The 16,007-nt window shown below is 37.9% G+C and overlaps 1 protein-coding gene across 1 annotated transcript in view; it reads left to right on the forward strand.

Annotated features, from left to right (window-relative positions):
- The window catches only part of Vps50 (vacuolar protein sorting 50), a 323,674-nt gene that overhangs the window by 99,046 nt on the left and 208,621 nt on the right, over positions 1–16,007 (forward strand). Inside the window, exon 5 of the mRNA XM_067141007.2 lies at positions 1,066–1,254. Coding sequence (XP_066997108.2) covers positions 1,066–1,254 — 189 coding nt within the window. The remainder of the gene's footprint in view (positions 1–1,065; positions 1,255–16,007) is intronic.

Raw genomic sequence — 16,007 nt, forward strand, 5'->3', positions numbered from 1 at the left:
AATTCCAGAGAAAAGCATCACAATTTATCTGGTGGATTTCTGTCAAAAGAGTGTAGTGTACAAAAACATTGCAAACTTAGGGCTGGGAAGACATGGGAGTAAGGGTACAAGCTGCTCGACCATTTGGTATGTTACGTTAAATCTATAAAAGTAATCTTCCACCTGTTTTTGTACTATATATTTACTTTAAGCATATTAATTATTAGTAGAACATGTAATTTCACCTAAGCAATGCTAAGTAGCTGACGATGTTCCTAAGGAATGAAACATGTAGAACATGTAATTTCACCTAAGCAATGTTAAGTAGCTGAAGATGTTCCTAAGGAATGAAACATGTTCTACTAATAATTAATTTGCTTAAAGCAAATATATAGTATCAAACAGGTGGAAGTTTTCTTTTATCGATTTAATGTAAATAAGATTTGATACGGGAAATGAAGCCGATTTTTTGCAATATTAGGTTTGTTCCGGATTGTCAGTGGAGATATGGCATGGAATGACATTAGTAGATGAATGAGGATGAGCGGTGTTTTAAGAGGAGGAAGGATCACAATATTGAAATAAAGTTTGAATTCATGAGGACATATTGGAGGAAATATTAATTTATAGGGAGAGGAGTTTGGGGATTGGAATAATTTACCCAGGGAAATATTTGCTAAATTTCCAAGTTCCTTAAAATTATTGAAGAAAAGACTTGGTAAACAATTGGTTGGGGATCTGCCACGTTGGTGACTGCCCTTACTGCAGGTCCTTGGTGATTGATTGATTGATTGATTGATTGATTGATTGATTGATTGATTGATTGATTGATTGATATTTGAAAAATTAGTAAAACTTAGCTGGATAGTCAAAACAATTTTCATAGCGCCTGGAATACATAGTGTGTGTCTACTTTGCTTTTGAATTAGTTCAGTAGCCCTTAGAGGTAGCCCTGACTTATTTCTTAAACATATTATTGTATACATAAATGTATGATTTGTTGGATCATTGCTTCTGATAATGTTTATTTTCAAGATAAACATACGAAGGAAAGACTCATTTCCTCTTTGTATGTTCCTTTTGTAGCAGCAAATGGAGAAACATCTTCAGAAACTGTTGAATGATGGCAACTACCATGGTGCCATTGCGTTACTGCAGGAATGTCAACAAGCAGCCTCCACCTATCGGCATTTCAGTTGTGTGGTGGCTCTTGCTGGGAAACTTCAGGACACAATGGTTTTGGCTGAACAGCAGTTGGATGAAGCTTTGGCAAAAGTATGTGAGAAGTGTAATTTTTTTCTGAAATTTTTTTCTTGTACTGTAGTTTTTGACTACAGATCTGAAACAGTGTATTTCTTGAGTAAACAGCTAATAACACAGTTAAAATATTAGGAAACCTGATGATAGATTTCAATTTCGAGCTTATTGATAACCCAACAATAAATTCATTACCTTTTAACTATGAAAGTGGGAACTATTTTCAGTATCCTGACATTTCAATATATTGAGGCCGTAGTAAAATAATTATTTCAGATCGCCGATTGAAATAATAATTATATCACGGCCATGGCTTCTAATGCCTCTTGGCCTGGGACATAATCTCTCGTTCACGTTAGCCTTAATGTCATAATGTTTGCACTGTATTTTGTCCGCTGGTCATCTTATGTTGTGCTTTTGACCACAAATCTCAAAGATTTTATTTGTTGAGATTAGATGAAACTAGATAGTACTCTCAATGAAGGATGTGGCAAAAGTTAAAACTGTTTTGGTGTATGAAAAGGTGAACCACTTCAACTTACACAGTCTAGTTACTTAATGGTGTACTATCTAGTTTCATCTCTGGCAAAAATTGTGATTTCTGGCTTTGATTTTGTTCATTTTATGTTAGTTACAAAGTGGCCATCTGATATAGAAGCTAGTAATACTGGTTGTAAAATTTGACAGTATTTCTGATTAGATTTGTCATGTTGACCTAATGACTCCCAATTCTCTCTCAAGGACAGGCTTACCGTCAGTCAGCAATGAATCTTTTATTCATTAATATTTCTTTTTCATGTGTACTGCATAATGTGCTTCATGGTACCAGAGAGTGAGAACTAAAAGAAATACATCTGGCAACATGATTGACATTTTATGACACACATGATGTCTGAAATTTGGAATTCTGTGACTTGAATTAGGCTATTACCCAGAATTATTTATTTACTTGTCTTTAGAAGTTATAAAAAAAACTTTAAATATACAAAACTAATCTGAATTGTAATGCAGAATATGTTTATTTATTTATTTATTTATTTATTTATTTATTTATTTATTTATTTATTTATTTATTTATTTATTTATTTATTTATTTGTTTGTTTGTTTGTTTGTTTGTTTTTGTTTGTTTGTTTGTTTGTTTGTTTGTTTGGGAAACCAAAACAGCGGGATGCCGAATTACAGAGTTTTGCAATGAAAAATATATTTACAGTGGAGTAGCACAAGGCAAACTTTAAAGAATAAATGAAAGAGCAATGAAGAAAAATAATCTAATGACAAAAGTAGCAGAAGAAATGTAAAAACTAACAAAATAACTGTAGGGACACAACAGTTGACACTAAAACATAAAAGGAAAATGAAAAAAACGAGGAAAATTAAAGATTGAAAATAAAACGAAGAGAACATACAGCTAGGCACAGTAAGATAAATACAGATGACACACATAAGAAACAGCGTTGTGACGGACTCAAGGGGATACCGCACGCTATCCAGTTACAGTTATTGTAACGTCTATGAATGTGTTTATGTAGAGTCTGAGTCTGGGGGATTGTTAATAAAAGGAGACTAGCTTGTAATAAACACGGTGTTGTTACTCCACAATTTTGGTGCCGAAACCCGGGAGAATATTGAGAGTTCACACGAACCACGAATACTGTTGGCTTCCGAAACATATTTGGTTGTTTCTGTGAGAAGGCAGTGATGTTAAGTTCACTCCTTAAGGATTATTGAAAAGGATAAATCACTAGCCTCACGTAATCATGTTTAGCCTCAACACAACGGATAAGTACAAGCTTCACCCTCTTTCTTAGTCAAATATAATACTTATTGGCATTCAAGTAGGGCTTGGCTCAATAGTTGATTGGTTTAGGTACGCGTTTAGTTGTATGAAAGCTTGAACCCATCATTTGATTCTGAAGACGCCATTTTGTGACAGAGAAGACTTGATACCACAAATCCACGCTGGTCATCTTGACTGGTTGACTTCTCTAGTAACTAAACCTAATACGAAGATTTGTCATTTCTACTCTAAATTACGTACAAGCAAGAATCCAGCATCAACATGACTGGAATTGCAGGGCATCTTTCAAAATTAAAACGTAAACGGATAACTCATCGAGCAAATGCCACACGCTTCATAAATCAAATAAATACGTTCGATCATTCCACACCTGTTGACGAAATAGAGCATTTCAGTGAACGTTTACGCGAAGCTTTGGGCCTTAGATAATTTCATTCAAGTCTGCTCGATGACGTAGAATACAATGCAGATACGATAGCATGTGAAGAGTACACAGACAAAAGCAAACGAGCTATTAGAAGTGGGAAACATATTCTTGAGCAGAGTCAAGTTGTAAATAGCACGAATGTCGCCACCCAATCTTCTACAAATCCAACGGTTCACAACGTTGTCCCAGAAGTCAGGTTACCAACGATAAAATTACAATCTTTCACGGGAAAGATCGAGGAATGGTCCCGGTTTTGGGAACAATTTGAGGCATCCGTAGACAGAAATCCATCGGTCTCTGCCATAAATAAACACGTCTTTCTGCGCGGATACTTGGAAGGGGAACAAAAGCGGCTAGTCGATGGGATAGCCGTTACAAGTGACACATACGAACAAACTAAGCAGATTCTGATATCACGCTATGGGGATAAAAATAGAATTATCCAATCACATCTAGATTTCTTAGAAAATCTTGAGGTTGCAGCTTCAGAGAGCCCGGAAATACTAAACAAAACGTACATCAAATGTCACAGGCGAATTCAGGCCTTGAGAGCATTAGGAGAGGACGTGGACTTATACAGAAGGATACTCGCTCCTAAGCTACTGTGTGCCTTTCCGGAAGACATCTGTCGCTGTTGGCTCATTCACGCCAAAAGACACAACACGCAAGAAGGGAATCTCTCGAAACTAATGGAATTCCTTAATGAAGAGGTCGAAGGAACTATCAACGCACAAAAAATACGGGGAGATCTTTTTCCTGCAGCACCTCACATACCTACAGCCGCCGCTTTTCAGGTGAACACAAAAGCAAATAATGCTGCGAGAAGAAGCAAGCGAGAAACGGCACCGTTTTGTGTGTATTGTGAAAATGAAGGGCACTGGGGCCAAAACTGTCAACAAATACAAGACCCCAAGGTTAGAACTGATAAACTTAAGGCGGCAAAACGTTGTTTCCTGTGTCTCAGGAAAGGTCACAATAAGGATTAGTGTTTCAAACGAGGAAAGGCATCCTGCAACCAATGTAAGGGTCTCCATCACGTATCTATCTGCAGTAAAGCAGACACCCTGCCTTCTTCCGTTGGCAGAATAGAAGTCACCGCTTCTAACTTCACATACCTTCAGACTATTTGCACGTGGATCAAAGGACCAACAGGAAAACTGAAACTTACCCGTTGTGTCCTGGACACTGGTAGTCAGTCTAGCTTTATTCATCATTCTCTGATAGATTCATTGGAACTCAACGTTATTCATAGCCAGACATTGGAGTTAACCACGTTTGAATCACTTTCTAGGACTTTAACTTCAAGAAGGAACGTCTCATTTGAAATGATGGGATTTTCGACTAATGCTCGTATTTCAGTTGGTGCTTTCGAAAGTCACAACACCTATACACCACAACCGACGCCACCACATGACATAACGGTCCTGGCTTCACTCATCAAACTCAAACTAGCAGATCTGCAAGACGAAAGAGAACTTCCGATAGAAGTTCTCATAGGCGCAGACGACTACTGCAAGATTGTGACTATGAAACAACCAATGAGAGTATCCCATTCTCTTGTTCTACTGCCTACTATATTTGGATACGTCGTTAGCGGAAACAGATCCGGCGTTACAGTCAACCAGATAATGGTCCATCATATTTCATTTTCTGTAGATGAAATCTCCGATGACAGCGTACGTCAGTTTTGGGAGTTGGAAACCATCGGCATTAAGGAACATCAAGGGCGAGCACTGTCACCCAAGGATCACGCCATTCTCCAAGATTTCCATAACACCTACCGTAAGGAAGATGGAAGGAGAGTCGTCTCGCTGTCTAGGAAAGAGGGCGTTCTCTTTTCCTCCAACTTCACCACAGCAGAAAGGCGATTCTCATCCTTAGAAAATAGACTACAAAGGAATGATGAGCTGAGGTCCATTTACCCTAAACACATGTTAGATTATATATGGAGAGATCAAGTAGAGGCTGTTCCTCACAATAACTGTTCTGGGGATGTGTTTTTCTTACCCCACCTCATTGTGAAGAAATCCAACGCGAGTAGCACAAAATAGAGAGTCATCTTTGACGCATCCTCCCACGAAACAGACTCTCCATCACTGAATAATGCGCTGGAAATGGGCCCTAACCTGTTACCAGAAATTCTAGGTACATTGTCAAGATTTAGAAAACACTCCAAGGCAATTGTATGCGACGGCCAACAAGCATTCCTACAATTAACACTCCACGAGGATGATAGAGATCTTACGAGATTTCTACGGTATCGTGTCGAGCGGAGGGAGGACAGGACCTGTGACACATCAAACGAGCTGATATTCTATCGCTTTAAACGCTTGCCCTTTGGACTGACATAGTCCATTCCTCCTGACGGCCACTATAAGGGAAACTGCCACACTGAATCGGGACAGATATAGAGTTGCATCAGAGCTAGTTGACAAATTTATGTGTATGGATGACTTCACTGCAAGTGTTAATGATGACTCAAAGGTAATTGCTATATATCAGGAACTCACCGCACTCTTACAGCAGATTAAACTTCCACTCTCCAAGTAGGCAACTAATTCGGAACCGTTAAAGATGTTATGATGCAAGGAAAAGCTGGAGGAAAGAAGAGCGACGTTCGTGCTGGGAGTAGACTGGAATACTGTTGAAGATTGTCTCTTCACCAACAAGGAGAAGATTGCTAGTGATCTTATTCACAAACCAGGAACCAAGAGAAACATTCTTCGTGCCACTGCCTAGTTCTACGGTCCTCTTGGACTTTTCGCACCAGTAGGAATTGTTGCTAAATTAATCTTTCAGGACACTTGGCTTAGAGGTTTAACTTGGGAGGAGTTACTACCTCCGGATATAGCAAAGGATAGACATTCATGGATTAGCAAACTTCACTTTCTGTCATCTATAAACATCCCCAGATGGATCAGGATGGGGCAAACAAATGACGAATCACATGTGCACGTATTCTATGATGCCTCTGAGAGGGCATATGGAGCAGTTATTTATGTGACGTCAACACGGGACTATACTACACCCGCTCGCATAATTTGCAGCAAAAACAGACTAGCACCAGTGAAGAAGATGACGCTTCCAAGATTAGAGTTGCTCGCCGCACTTATAGGCACTCGCCTCCTGCGCTATTTTTGTGAGGAAACAGGTTTCGACCTCAACAGGCCCACTCTGTTGAGCGACTCTACAGTGACGTTGCGATGGATAAAAAACGACCCAAACAAATGGAAGACCTTCGTTGCCAATCGTGCAACAGAGATAATTAGCCACACAACTACCAGCCAGTGGCGACACTGTCCTGGAAACCAAGACCCCAGTATGCATCACTATTGTGCTCACCAGGGAGTCCCATGGAAATGCATCGCGCCACGGGCGGCTTGGTGGGGAGGATTCAGAGAGAGATGGAAAGATCAGAACAATCATCCTACGCCAGCCAGACGGCTTCAGAATCAGTCGACCGGTGCAGCTGGTCGTTCCTCCGGAAATCGACCAGGGTGAGGAGGAGATGTGATGGACTCAAGGGGATACCGCACGCTATCTAGTTGCAGTTATTGTAACGTCTATGAATGTGTTTATGTAGAGTCTGAGTCTGGGGCATTGTTAATAAAAGGAGACTAGCTTGTAATAAACACGGCGTTGTTACTCCACAAGTGTAGTACAGTGAAAAAAGAAATAAATATTACATTACATACACAGAGGGAACAGCAATAAGAAGAGAAAAAAGGAATACGAAGGAAATGAGCTAAGTTAAGAATTGATACAGGAGGCATATGAAGAAAATAAAATCTAAGTTTCTGTCAGAAGGTAAAGAGTTAAGGAGGGTTGGAATGCACATAAATAAAGTTCTTTGAACAAGAGAGAGGTGGGAATATGGAATCTGAAGGGGTGGATTTATCCTGACTTTACAAGTTGGGACATATAGGGAAGAGAATGATGCAGGTTCAGGAGAACACAATAAACCGTTAACAGAGCTATATAGGAATCTAAGGGCAGCTACTTTCCTGCGGGCAGATAACGGGCAAAGGTTTATAATGCATCTAGTATCTGATTGCTGATAAAGTTTTGACAGACACCCCAGCTCTAACAATGGCACAGAAGAATGACTGCACACGGTCAATGTAATTCAGATTAGTGGGTGAAGAGGTAGACCAAATGGGAGAAGCGAATTCAATAATCATTAGGATGCAAGATACATAGTAGGCTCTGAAGACGTGGATATCGGTGATGTCAGAAAATCTACACAACATCGTAATCTATAATATTCATTTCCGTATTGACGAACTACACAATTAGAAATAGGAAAGGATTTCCACCTATCAATACTTGTTTATTGCACTTATTATGCTACAGGACTGGTTTTGACCCTTTACATAAGGTCATCCTCAGCTGAACCATGCATACATATCTATATGATGAAGCTATGATTAAGATAGTATTGTCAAAGGAATGCCATACGATAATAAACATTAGGTCACATCCAAATGGGGCATGTCGTAACGTGAACTGGCATATATGTCACTATGTACAACAATGCATTGTATGTCTAAAATAGTATGTTTAAGATCTTAAAATTAGTTGATAAAACATATCTCACTTAAAACTAACTTATATATATGTGTATAAGATGAATACAATATATGGGAGCACTTCATGCACATGAACGTTCGTGTCTTGCTTGTTGCCTGACTCCCATGTTCAAGTCTTATTTACAGAGTTGTACACTCAGCTGCTGTTCCTGGAGTTTAAATGATATGGTTTGCTTGTAAAATTGTATAAGTAAAAGATTTTGTCTTCATGTATGTACATAGAGTAAAACACTTTCCAATTTTAAAAAGGTGCCAGACGTATAGTTAAAATTAGGCTAAAATATGTTCAGCTCTGCTGTGTGTGTTGCCTTATGTTAAATCAGATCATATTGTCCTGTGATGTCCATAAAATTTGAGTGACATTAGGTTCAAAGTAGTGGCTCCTTTCCCATTTGTAGCTGTGCAGTGATGCTATATTTATCTGTGGAAGATAAGATTGAACTGTGAGTGATATTTATGTTGTAGGAATGTCTAAGGGTTGTGTGTGCTAATTTGAATATGTACTTACTGTTGTTGGTATGACTGAGATGTGTTTAATATACGAGCTTGTTGTGTACTGCTTCGTGTTCTTCTTGGGCTCATACTAGCTGCTGTGAGGGGAAGGGAAGGAGGGGTAGGGAGAGTTGCTGTTGTGGGGGTAGGGGTGGAGCTGGGTGTGTTGTTAGATGTTTTCCTGTCGTGTGTCACAGCAGCTGAGTGTACAACTCTGTAAATAAGACTTGAACACGGGAGTCAGGCAACAAGCAAGACACGAACGTTCATGTGCATGAAGTGCTCCCATATATTGTATTCATCTTTTTTTTTTTTTTTTGCTAGTGGCTTTACGTCGCGCTGACACAGATAGGTCTTATGGCGACGATGGGATAGGAAAGGCCTAGGAGTTGGAAGGAAGCGGCCGTGGCCTTAATTAAGGTACAGCCCCAGCATTTGCCTGGTGTGAAAATGGGAAACCACGGAAAACCATTTTCAGGGCTGTCGATAGTGGGATTTGAATCTAATATCTCCCGGATGCAAGCTCAAAGCCGCGTGCCTCTACGCGCACGGCCAACTCGCCCGGTGTGTATTCATCTTATACACACATATATAAGTTAGTTTTAAGTGAGATATGTTTTATCAACTAATTTTAAGATCTTAAACATACTATTTTAGACATACAATGCATTGTTGTACATAGTGACATATATGCCAGTTCACGTTACGACATGCCCCATTTGGATGTGACCTAATGTTTATTATCGTATGGCATTCCTTTGACAATACTATCTTAATCATAGCTTCATCATATAGATATGTATGCATGGTTCAGCTGAGGATGACCTTATGTAAAGGGTCAAAACTGGTCCTGTAGCATAATAAGTGCAATAAACAAGTATTGATAGGTGGAAATCCTTTCCCATTTCTAATTGTGTAATCTACACAACAGACCAAGAAGTGACATTGCTCGTTAGGTTATCTTTTGTATATGGGGGACAAATAACAATTTACTGTCAAACAACACTCCTAAGTTGTTCTGTTTGAGTTGGGAACGGGTTACTGAGGAGGGAGTTTTTACTAAAAATTGGGGATTTATGAAGCATGATTGAGATAGAGGAACACTTGGTAAGACCGAGTTGGCCGTGCGGTTAGAGGCGCGTGGTTGTGAGCTTGCATCTGAGAAATAGTGGGTTCGAATTCCCCTGTCGGCAGGCCTGAAGATGGTTTTCCGTGGTTTCCTATTTTCACATCAGGCAAATGCTGGGGCTGTACCTTAATTAATGCCACGGCCGCTTCCTTCCAACTCCTTGGCCTTTCCTAACCCATCGTCGCCATAAGACCTATCTGTGTCGGTGCGACGTAAGGCCCCCTAGCAAAAACAGTTGACAAGACTAGGTAGGCTTAAGACACCATTCAGAGAGAGATCCCATTGCCAAATCATCCTGTTGGTTTATAACACCATCGAGAAAGTAAAAAAGTTATTGTTTACAACTAGTTTTAGTACTGTTATGAAATCTTGAATCTCTAATTTACCTAAGTGGCTGTTATTGTTTAAATTGTTTTCAATTATACAAATTAGTTTTTATACTTGTATGCTTGGGTACATATTTACGATATCGAAGGAATGAATAGAGTGCTCAGGATGTATACTGGACTTGTTTAATTTATCTTAGCTCAGATGTATTTTTCATAGACTTTTTAGAAAAAATTTGATGGTTTTTCTTAAGAAACTTTGAATGAATTGTGACGTTTTGTATAATGGACTTGGTCTAAAATTAATGATTGGGCAAATGGGAACACCGGCGTTGTGTATTTTAGGGAGAGCTTTAGCAGTAGGGAGACCTGGGTTCATACTTATGAGTTTAGCTTTCTCTTGTTCAGTAAATAGAAAGGATGTGTTCTTCAGAGTTTGTTTGAGGAGTCTTTGAACTTTTTGAGTGGGGTCTTCTTTGATTATGGATAAGGAGCTGCCTTCAAAAGAAATTTTTTGTTTTACTAATATATTCGTTTTTTTCTATAATCACTGTTGTGTTGCCTCTGTCGCCCTTGGTCACGATAAGTTCGTTGTCTTCGATCTTCTTTTTGAGAGCATATACATGGTTTTGTTCAGCTATTATTTTCTTATTGATAATATTATTCGAGGGGTTGGTTAAGTTATCACGGGAAAGAACGTTGTTTAATTTCCTATTTATATCGATTCTTAATTCGTCTTGTGCATCTGTTGGCATTTTGCTAATGACTAGTTCAGATTCCGTAATCATGGTGGTAGTTAAGTTGAATACGTTCAAATTGGGCCAGTTGTGTTTGGGTCCTTTGGCTAGGATTGAGTGTTTGTCTTCACTTACGGGTGTTTTGGATAAATTTATGACAAGTGGGTGGAACTGCTTACAATCATCTATAACGCTGCTAGTGTTCTGGTCTGGTTATTGTGAAGCTTGGAGTTTTTTAACTTATTCCATTTTTTCTCCAAGTTTTGTTGTTTCTTGGCTAGTTCATAGAATAATTTATTTTCAACTTGGTGATAAAGTGTCCATTGGGCATTTGAAATTAACTTTGTTGCTGCAAGGTGAGTCTCATATAATTTATGATTTAGAAAGGATTTTTTTCTATACAGAAATCTAATTTCATCCCTCAAATTTCAAAAGCTCATTGTTCAAGAAGCCTTTCTCGTGGACAGTCAAGATTTTATTCTGAAGACACAGAGCACAGTTCTCTGCGCAACGTAAAGAATTTCACCTTATTTTCTTGACACGGCATAAGCCCAAAAGCCTGTATCATGTCTAACACAGGAGGTTGGTTTTTTGTTTTTAAAATAACAAACCTATATACAAGGAACGTGATAGTGACGCAAGTGCGATAACAGGTATAACGTGAAAACCATATTCTCTCACCCATGGGTAATTAACACAAATATCGAGCTTGAACTATTATTATTATTATTATTATTATTATTATTATTATTATTATTATTATTATTATTATTATTATTACTTGTGTGTGTGTATATATATATATATGGATGGCTGTGAAGTATTACATCATGTTAGAATTTGTATTATCATTGTGATACGATCGCGTTTTGTGTGAGGTTATGTCATTAAGTATTAGTATTATTATTTATGTAGTTGAATGATCATATTATGTGAGGTTATGTCATGAACATGTGTTGTACATAGACATTGATATCAGTTCCGTTAATGTAAATACCTGTAAATTAACATAATTTATTCTTACCTTTATATGTAAATTGTAATCCATAATTGTGAAACCCAGTGTAACGTCCAGAATGGTATAGACACTAGAACGTTTGAGAATATTCTATACATCGTAATCTATGTATTGGACACTCTGGAATATTCAAGAAGTTACTTTTTTTGTAGCATATCGTTCTGGAAGACTGGCCAGCATATATAAAGGGATGATCTTGATGGTGAAGTGAGTTACAGTTGTTGGACGAGTTGTGGTTTGGAAGTTATTGGAAGAGAGTTATTGTTTAGTAACACGTGGCTGACATGCCAAGCCAGGCAGTCTCCATGTTGAATTGATCAGTACTCATCTGTTTTCAACTGTGCTTTAAAGTATAACCTCTGTGGTATTCGGGGTCAGCTGTCAACTGTTTAAAGATGGCGGCTTTGTTGATATCCTACAAGTGAAGTGTTTTTCTTTTGTGATACGGTGATTAATGTTATGTGTTTATTAATTTGTGAATATACATAAATAAAAATATTGTACCAACTGACAGCATCTTGTGTGCATCTGTGTGGATATGTTGATAGTCTTACTTGAGAGTTCAAGCACTAACAAGTTACCATCCTGCCAGGGTCGTCCAGCACCTTCCACATGTTGTTCTCTGCCTGTTCTTATTAACCTTAGTTGTCCTTGCATTTGTGTATTTTGTTTATCTTTTCTTTGCTTTATTTTATAGTTTTTTATGTGTATAACTAGCAAGATACCCGTGCTTCGCTACGGTATTATACTGAAATTTATAACTGAATGGTTATTGTTTTAGATATATAATCCGCCGAAATTCGCGATCTGACTCGTTTTCTGCGAGAATCCACCAAAATTAGCGATCTGAATCGTTTTCTAATAGATTACGGCAAGTTTCCTCCCATTTTTCAATCTTTCTTTCCAGCAATCTATTTCGTACTTCCCGGGCTAGGTCCAGGTATTCCACCCAGTCAGTTGGGTCCCTAAATCTTTGCCATCTTTTCCTATATGCATTTTTAATATGCATCAAATCCTTCAGGAGATCCGGCGTGGTGTCGTCTTGGGTGCCTTGGCGGTACTGAACCTGCGGCCGGACTGCATTCTTAGTCATTACCCGTCCAGGACCCGTTTCCAGCGCGGTCCACACATTTGATGATGGTCCAGAACATTATTATTATTATTATTATTATTATTATTATTATTATTATTATTATTAGATGTTCTGGACCCCACAGAAAGATGGGTAAATTACATCTGCTGCCATTGTCATTGTTGACAATGTGACCAGCACCATTGTCGCGCGTAGGCAAGTGTACAGGAATTTTGGCGATAAGAATGACATACTTCCGTGCAATATTGACCTTATTATAGAGGTGAACAATTTGACGGTCAATCTCATTCCTATAGTTTATTTCAAATGTGTTTAAATTTTTATTTACATGCCAGGAGAATCTACTGTAATCTAAGAACGTTCTCCTAAGGAAAAGATGGCTGTTGAAAACGAACCCAAAAAAGATTAAAAATGATCGGTTTATGATCAGAATAAGTACATTGAAAATCTACAGCCTGTTTCCAGTCATTCGACAGGATCAGGAATGGAATGAATAAACCGCCACCTAGCGGCGACAATAGGAATTGTGCTGGCTGCCGAAGCACTCATCTGGGGCAATGATAGATGAATGACAAATGAAATAAAATATTGGACAGTGTTGCTGGAATGAATGATCATAGGGAAAACTGGAGTATCCGCAGAAAAACCTGAACCGCCTCCATTTTGTCCAGCATGAATGTCACATGGAGTGACTGGGATTTGTACCACGGAACCCAGCTGTGAGAGGCCGGCACGCTGCCGCCTGAGCAACGGAGGCTCCTTATAAGTACATTATGAACAGTAAAATCAATTGGTCTCCCTTCCTTTTACACCCCACCGCCGTTAAGTTTATTTACCCCCCACCTCCATAAAAGAAGGCGTGTTTCTCTACGTTTAAAGGAAATTCCACACACCAATGTTCACATCTATTACCTTCAGTTTTGAGATATATGTATCCCCATAAAATTAATTCACTTTTTTCACTTCCTTTCACACTCCCCCCCCCCCCCCCTGTGAATTTTCCGGCAAAAAATACTTGTTTCTTTAATAGTAAAGGATCTTCTAAATACCAATTATCACGACTGTAACTACTTCAGTTTTTTATTTATGTGTCCTCATGAAAGGAATTCAACTCCTTTTCACTCCCGCCCCCCAAGATTGTTCCCCCCCCCCCAAAAACGCAGTTTTCTTTGTTTTTAAAGGAGATCCAAGTACTAATTTTCACGTCTGTAACAACTTTAGTTTTTATTAGATGTATGTATTCTCATACAATTAAGTCAATTTTTCAATTCTTTAACCCCCGCTTCCCGCCTTAATTGGATTTTCCAAGAATACGTGTTTCTTTACTTTTAAAGCAGATTCCAAATATCAAATTTCACGTCTTTAACATCTTCATTTTTGAGATACCAGTAGCCTAATTAAAAGAATTCAACACAATTTTCATAATAATAATAATAATGTTATTTGTTTTACGTCCCACTAACTACTTTTTAAGGTCTTCGGAGATGCCGAGGTGCCGGAATTTAGTCCCGCAGGAGTTCTTTTACGTGCCAGTAAATCTACCGACACCGGGCTGTTGTATTTGAGCATCTTCAAATACCATCGGACTGAGCCAGGATCGAACCTGCCAAGTTGGGGTTAGAAGACCAGGGCCTTAACCGTCTGAGCCACTCAGCCCGGCACACAATATTCAGTCACTTTTACCCCCCCCCCCCCCCTTTCCACCCAAGTGGTATTTCTGAAATCTATAAATACATGTTCCTTTTTTTAATAGAGATATAAAATACCATTTTCTGTAACATGTTAAGTTTTTTGAGTTATACTGTAGAAATTCTCATTTTTAAATTTCACCCCTTTTTAGTTCCCCTTAAGTGGAGTTTCCAAAAACAAATCACCTATGTTTCTTTACATTTACAGGAGATTCCAAATACCCACTTTTTACGTCTGTAGCATTTTACGTTTCTAAGATATTCTGTAGATACAGTCTTTCAAAAAATTCACCCCAATTTGTCACTCATGTTTAACCGCCATTAATTGGATTTTCCAAAAAACAAAAAGTACGTGTTTCTTTATTTTTAAAGGAGATCCTAAACACCAATTTTCAAGTCTGTAATATCTTCAGGTTCTGAAATATAAGTAGCCTCATTAAAGGCATTCAACCCCTTTTTCACCCTTTTCCACCCTTCCTATTGGGATTTTCCGAAAACAAAAAAAATATGTGTTTCTTCATTTTTAAAGGAGATTCTAAATACCAATTTTTACATCTATAAACTTTAAAAGTTTTGAGATATAGATACACTCATTTTAAAATATTCACCCCCTTTTTCACCCCCCATTATTTGGATTTTCCAAAAACTGAAAAATACCTGTTTCTTTATTTTTAAAGTTCATCCCAAATACCAATTTTCATGTCTGTAATGCCTTCAGGTTCCGAAATATAAGTAGCCTCATTAAAGGCATTCAACCCTTTTTTCACCCTTTTCCACCCTTCCTGTTAGGATTTTTCGAAAACAAAAAAAAAATACATGTTTCTTTATTTTTAAAGGAGATTCTAAATACCAATTTTTACATCTGTAATCTTTAAAAGTTTTGAGATATAGATACACTCATTTTAAAAATTCACCCCCTTTTCACTCCCCCCCATTAATTGGATTTTCCAAAAACAAAAAATATGTGTTTCTTTATTTTTAAAGGAGATTCCAAACACCAATTTTGAGGTCTGTAATATCTTCAGTTTCTGAGATATAAGTATCTTCAATAAAGGTTTCAACCTCTTTTTCTCCCCTGTTCACCCCTCCTATTGGAATTTTCCGAAAACAAAAAAATACATTTCTTTATTTTTAATGAAGATTCTAAATATCAATTTTTACATCTGTAAACTTTAAAAGTTTTGAGATATAGATGCACTCATTTTTAAAATTCAACCCCCCCCCCTTTTCACCCTCTCATTAATTGGATTTTCCAAAAACAAAAAATACTTGTTTCTTTATTTTTAAAAGAGATCAAAAGTATCAATTTTCAGGTCTGTAATATCATTTTCTGAGATATAAGTACTGGTATCCTTATTAAAGGCATTCAACCCCTTTTTCACCCCTCCTATTCGGATTTTCCAAAAACAAAAAAATACGTTTTTCCTTATTTATAAAGAAGATTCTAAATACCAATTTTTACATCTGTAAACT

The sequence above is a fragment of the Anabrus simplex genome, chromosome 2 (assembly GCF_040414725.1).
Source record: "Anabrus simplex isolate iqAnaSimp1 chromosome 2, ASM4041472v1, whole genome shotgun sequence".
NCBI classification, from domain to species: domain Eukaryota; kingdom Metazoa; phylum Arthropoda; class Insecta; order Orthoptera; family Tettigoniidae; genus Anabrus; species Anabrus simplex.